Source organism: Oncorhynchus kisutch, linkage group LG6, assembly GCF_002021735.2.
Source record: "Oncorhynchus kisutch isolate 150728-3 linkage group LG6, Okis_V2, whole genome shotgun sequence".
NCBI lineage: Eukaryota > Metazoa > Chordata > Actinopteri > Salmoniformes > Salmonidae > Oncorhynchus > Oncorhynchus kisutch.
The window spans coordinates 65,933,736-65,939,418 of NC_034179.2; the positions used below are offsets into that span (position 1 = coordinate 65,933,736).

The 5,683-nt window shown below is 40.0% G+C and overlaps 1 protein-coding gene across 1 annotated transcript; it reads right to left on the minus strand.

Moving 5' to 3' along the window:
* Window positions 1–784: 784 nt before the first annotated feature.
* Window positions 785–4,935, minus strand: pyya (peptide YYa). The gene is made up of 4 exons (XM_020484656.2): window positions 4,791–4,935; window positions 3,920–4,107; window positions 1,541–1,621; window positions 785–1,235 (listed from the first exon to the last, which is right to left on the minus strand). Exons 2-4 carry the CDS (start codon window positions 4,105–4,107, stop codon window positions 1,211–1,213), a joined length of 294 nt encoding a protein of 97 aa, XP_020340245.1. The 5' UTR covers window positions 4,791–4,935; the 3' UTR covers window positions 785–1,210.
* Between the last annotated feature and the right edge of the window lie 748 nt (window positions 4,936–5,683).

The following is a 5,683-nucleotide window of genomic DNA, read 5'->3' on the forward strand; positions in this document are numbered from 1 at the left end:
GTAATCCTTACGCTTCCAATTAATATTCATATTTTAACCCACGTTTGTTTGGGTTAAAGCCAATCTCTAAATTGTGCAGAGTATTATTGAAGTATCATACACAATGGCGTAATGTGTCCTTATTGCTTTGGTTATGGTAAGGTAGGACAGGGCATCTATGAGTCACATTCCTCAGAAAGCATGGCTATTCCGTTCGTTGAAATGGCAAATGAGCAAATAGAAATCTTACGGATTGTGGCTTTAATGGAACTGAATCGTATAGATCTCTCGAAAATGCGTATAGCTCTTCAACTCATGCAACACACTATTGCAAACATGCTAAGTAAATAATTGCTAAGTAAATAATTGTACTTATATCGTGTATACAAGTTTGTAATATGTAGTCGGATTATACAATATGTACTCCATTATAATATATGTATTTCAGAAAAACATTATTTACTCATTCAATCATTGTTCACATTGTATTCATCCTGCACTCATGTTCATGTCAGGTACCTGCCTTACAGGAGTGACATCTACTGGACGAAGATAAGTATTACAGTTAAGAGGTATATCATCTGCATATTGATCGAGATGAGACATCAGCGTAAGGCAGAATGTACACAGCCTGATGTCCAGTACTTACACCAGACACATGGTTTGGAAAGCTCCTCACGGAGGGGGTCTTACATTTTCAACTAGATTTAATGTCTTCTGCTCATCAACAAATTATTTTACATCCGAGAGATCGTTTTGAAACACCACAATAATGTTGACTGTAAGAATGCATGAGACGCAATCATCTATTTTGTCATAGCCATCCATTAAAACTTTAATCACACACAATGCATTTATACAGTACCAAACATAAAAGATCATTCTCTGTTATTAAGACACACAGCAGTGATGGTTACACATGATTTCATCAATCATTTATATATCTTGTATTCTATATCTTAATTCAATAATTCATTATGTACAACTGTCTTCATGTGAAGAAATGAGTCAGAGACTTCGTGTGAGAGAGAGCGAGAGAGAAGTCAGAGAGAGAGGGAAAGCGGGGAAGGAGGGTTCGGTATTTCAGGTTGATTTGTTACGTTGTCTTAAAGATCTGTGATGGTCATTGGTTGTGGTCAGGGGTCAGAGGGGGAGGTGGTTGTGGGAGCACTGGTCGGCCTCTCCAGCTATTGGTGGACACCTGGGGAGAATGCCCAATGAGGACGAGGAATCACCACATGTAGGAGTCGTCATATCTGGAGAGGGAAAAGAGAAAAGAGGAAAGAGAGAGAGAGAGAGAGAGAGAGAGAGAGAGAGAGAGAGAAGGGAACAATGAGTCCTGGGGGAATGAACATTTGGTTTAATCCTGGGCTACCCAAAGGCAGACCTACTAAAGGTTGTGCATGCCACTCTTTTCCTGTACAGTAGGTGTATGTAGCCGATAAAGTGACAATTCTTTGACACGACACTATTGAAATAACCCCAGAAACAAAGAGATATCAGTCTTTGCACCTGCCGTTGAAATTGTATTGGAAATGTTTGATATCTTTGATGGACTGACCTTGATCTCTGGTCTCTCTCTGCATTGTTGCCAAACAGCAACTCTGACATCACTCCCTCCTGGGTGGACCTCTTACCATACCTAGAAAAAAAATGAAACGAAGAGAGGGAGAGAGAGAGAGAGAGCAAAGACTGTCAAACCTCCACTCCACTCTAAGCATTCTGCAGGAGGATCCCGCTTCTCAATGACAGGTAGAACATTTGTGTGTCTAAAGGTGCCAAGGTAGCTGTCTGAGGTGTGTGTCATGGGAGAGGGGTGATGTAATTATGTGTACATGTGTGAAACTTGAGCATGTCATCCCACAAACTCCCACAGACACCGGAGCCACCCGACAAGGCCAATTAGAGTCAGAGCTCATTTCCTCTGAAAAGATGCTGTTCGAGGCCTTTCTTGCTCAACTACCAAAGATAATGAGGGTTTTTAATGGCACGATAATGTAGTCCTCTGTAGTAAGGTAGGTAATAGACTGAGACACTATGCTTGGATCATTCAGGCAAGATCTAATTGTTTTTCTTTCCGGTGTGTGTGTCTGTTGGTGTATAAGCATTCCCTGCACAGATAAATGTATGTACAAACGATCAATTTCTCTTTGAAATTGAAATTGGAAGTTGAATATCTCAGCGGGCTGGGATATTGGGCTGGAATTCCTTCCTCTGTGGGGAAAACGTTTTGAGTGGAAAATTGTAACTTTCCCATCATGCCACCGAACCTGGCATTCATAAACATTTTGTTTTATTTAACTAGGCAAGTCAGTTAAAGAACAACTTCTTATTTACAATGACAGCTTAAGAACAGTGGGTTAACTGCCTTGTTCAGAACGACAGATTTTTACCTTGTCAGCTCGGGGATTTGATCTAGCAACCTTTCTAGTTATTGGCCTAATGCTCTAACCACTAGGCTACCTGCCGCACTTTCATAGCAGCTGTGCAATTTCACACTCCAATTCAACCCCACTCGGGCACTCCAAAGTGATGCCAGTGAAGTGGAGGGAAGCATGATCAACCACGCCTTCTGAGAAAGTGAGGCAATCTCACCTTCTCCATAGACAGGCGGTTGTAACAAGATGTAAAAGGGAACCATCGTTGTCGGACCATGCTCTCATCTCTCCACTTAGAAACCGCTTTGTGAGGATGCAGAAGACAATATTACTGTTATGTATTTTGGATTCCAGGAAAATCCGTGCTCTTGCTGCAGGCAAATCTTCTCTGCTGTTCAAATAGCATTTCCGAATGATCATTCATATTTGGCGGCAGGTAGCCTAACGGATAAGAGCTCTGGGCCAGTATCCGAAAGGTCACTGGTTTAAATCCCCAAGCTGACAAGGTGAAAAACCTGCCTATGTGCTCTTTGAGCAAGGCACTTCACCCGAATTGCACCTGGAAGTCACTCTGAACAGAGTGTCTGCTAAATGACTAAAATGTTAAATGTAGTCCAATGATTTATTATGACAGACAAGAAGAACAAACTCCACCAAATGTCATTCCTCTTGGACTATATAGTTCTGATCTACACTATTCCAGTATATTATTGGTTATCATCCAAGCCATTGCTATATTATGACAACTTAAATGTGGATGCTCTATGATAATGGATTGTAAAAGAGTAAACATTTTGCCCTCTAAGTTGAATGTAATAGGGTTGGATATATTTTCTTAAAGATCAATGGCCTATTTGAATATCATGAATAATATCAGGTGTGCCTGATTCAGTGACATTTCAGCATAAGACATAGACCACCTATTCAACCCAGACATCACCATATCAGTATAGAATATGTTATTAGGGAACCTGCAGGCACATAGGGATCCATAATTTGATTTGGAGAGTTCACGTGGGTCTGACTTCACAGGTTTTGTTGCTATGGCATTATTTATATGGAGAGCCTAAAGCTTTTTTGAGCCTAATGCCCTGTAATAAAATGTAGAAAATATATATCATGGTATATGGAGCATTTGGAGCGTGTGGCAAAAAATAAGAGCAGAAAACTCAGCAGTCACTGTCACAGTAGACTAACCTAGATTGGAATAAAAATGAAAAACACTTCCATTTGCCATTAAAAAAAACGAAGTATGTGGTTTATAATAAGCCTAAAGCTTTTTGAGAGTGCCCTGCAATAAAATGATGAAAATATATATAATGGTATATGGAGCATTAAGAGCTTGCGGCAAAAATAAGAGCAGAAAACTCAGCGGTCACTGTCACACACTAGACTAACCTAGATCGGAATTCAAATGAAAAACCGTTCCATTTGCCATATAAATCGAGGTATGTGGTTTATTATAACTTCATAGAAAAAAATTTCCTCTGATGTTAGGACTTGGAAGAAAGATAACTTGAATAGAAAAGCTGCTACGTAGAGCGCGAGCACGGTCTGCTTACCTCTGTCTCGTGATCAGATTGATGTAGTGTCTGAGCGCGGTATAGTATTTGGCCAGCTCTTCAGGAGGCGCATCTTCTCCAGGGTTCTCCGGTTTAGGTGGGTAGGCGTCCACGAAAGTCCCGAGACACACCAGCACGCACAACACCAAGGCGACCAAGACGGTCCAGGGTTTCAGTATAATGGCCATCTGTGGTCAGGAGAAGGGGGTTAGGGAGCACGTGATTGTTAAATGTTAAAAAGCATCAACGGAGATAAATAATCTAGGCTAAATAGCCCACCAATCAATATTACACCAATTTCAAAGATGAGCAGGAATCCTAATAAGTAATATGAATGAGTTTGAAAGGGAACAAGCAACAAGTATAACAGCAGAAATAATTGGTTAAAGTTGACCAATTATATTATATTTCCCCTTTGAAACGTGTATTCGCTATAATTCACTAGTTATTGGTAAAATAGTGGGCTATTCAACATGATCATGATTTATTATGCAATTGTCAAATATTTGCAACTGTTATAGGAATGCATGTTGTGCGTGCAGAAATCACGACCTTATCCACATTTCATTTGCGCAACTTTCGCGCCGTAGCTGTCCGTGGTTCTGAAAAGCCTTTTCTGGTATTTTCTAACATTTTCAAACCAACTCCAGTTGGGAAAACGATTCTCGCTGTAGGTTGCAACATGCAGATCTCTGCATAGGTGATCGCACCATTCCCGTTTCTTTCAATGAGAACTGCACAAATAGCTACTCATTTTTTTAATGTCCAAATATGCAAAGACATGTGAGCGTCCGCATCATGAAAGCTTTAAAAGTAATACAAGTAAAACCAGCAAACATTTAAAATTCACAAGACTAAAAGTTGTTCTTACTTTCAGAAGACTTGACGTGAGCTACAAGTAGTTAAGACAACGGGTGTCTGTGTCCAGCAGTGTGGATTCTATTGCTTGGATTTTGCAATGCTCCTTTTTCAACTGGTGTCTTTGCAGCAAATCGCTGGTCTTTTGTTTCACTCCAACACAAGAGGGTTTATATACCCATCGTCGCCTCGTCCACGGGGTGAAACGGGTGGCTGTGATGGTGAGAAGGGGGATGTGGGCATAATACCGACGTCACCTGATGATTAACATATTACTAATGCATCACCCTAGTCGAACTATGTGGGTTTACGCAATTTTAATATCTGACACCTGTCCTATTGACAAACCAATGGACTGATGTCAAACAATTTGGACAGACGATGTCCAAAAAAAGCTAAATGGTATTAAGCTACAAACAGGCTAAATATCGATAATCATTAGGCCTTTCCTCATTCTTTCACAATTTCCAATGGATATCTTGATTAAAACAGCAACAACATATAGGGCCGGGCCTCGACATATAAGGATTACACGGATTCGACATCAGTGGGCTAAATACCTATTAATATTGCCGCTTATTATTATTTACAAGGGACAAAACTCCCTATTGGTCAGAAAGTGAAAAAAAAAGTCTGGTGGAGTAGCCTAATCCAATAACCACCAGGTGGCGCACAAGTTCCTATTGGTACAGTAATGCCCTTAAAGCCAATCGTTACAGGCTGAAATTCCATTTTTTGCATCTACATATCAATTTTGAGATTTGTTGGCATTTTGGTCCATTAATATTAGTATTTTCAAAAAGTAAACTTAAAAATGTAAAAAAGCTTGATGAAAATGTTTATTTTCTTAAGTTTATCATACTACTGCCCTCAACATTTTTATGAATTTGAACCCCTTAAAATGGA

What these genes read in the sequence shown, in the direction of transcription:
- pyya (XM_020484656.2), bottom strand. Translation starts at nt 4,107, where the DNA reads ATGGCCATTATACTGAAACCCTGGACCGTCTTGGTCGCCTTGGTGTTG. An exon ending in AATCTGATCACGAGACAGAG is followed by an intron (nt 1,622 to 3,919) that starts GTAAGCAGACCG and finishes TTTTTTTTCTAG; the next exon opens with GTATGGTAAGAGGTCCACCC. An exon ending in GAGAGAGACCAGAGATCAAG is followed by an intron (nt 1,236 to 1,540) that starts GTCAGTCCATCA and finishes TTCCCTCTCCAG; the next exon opens with ATATGACGACTCCTACATGT.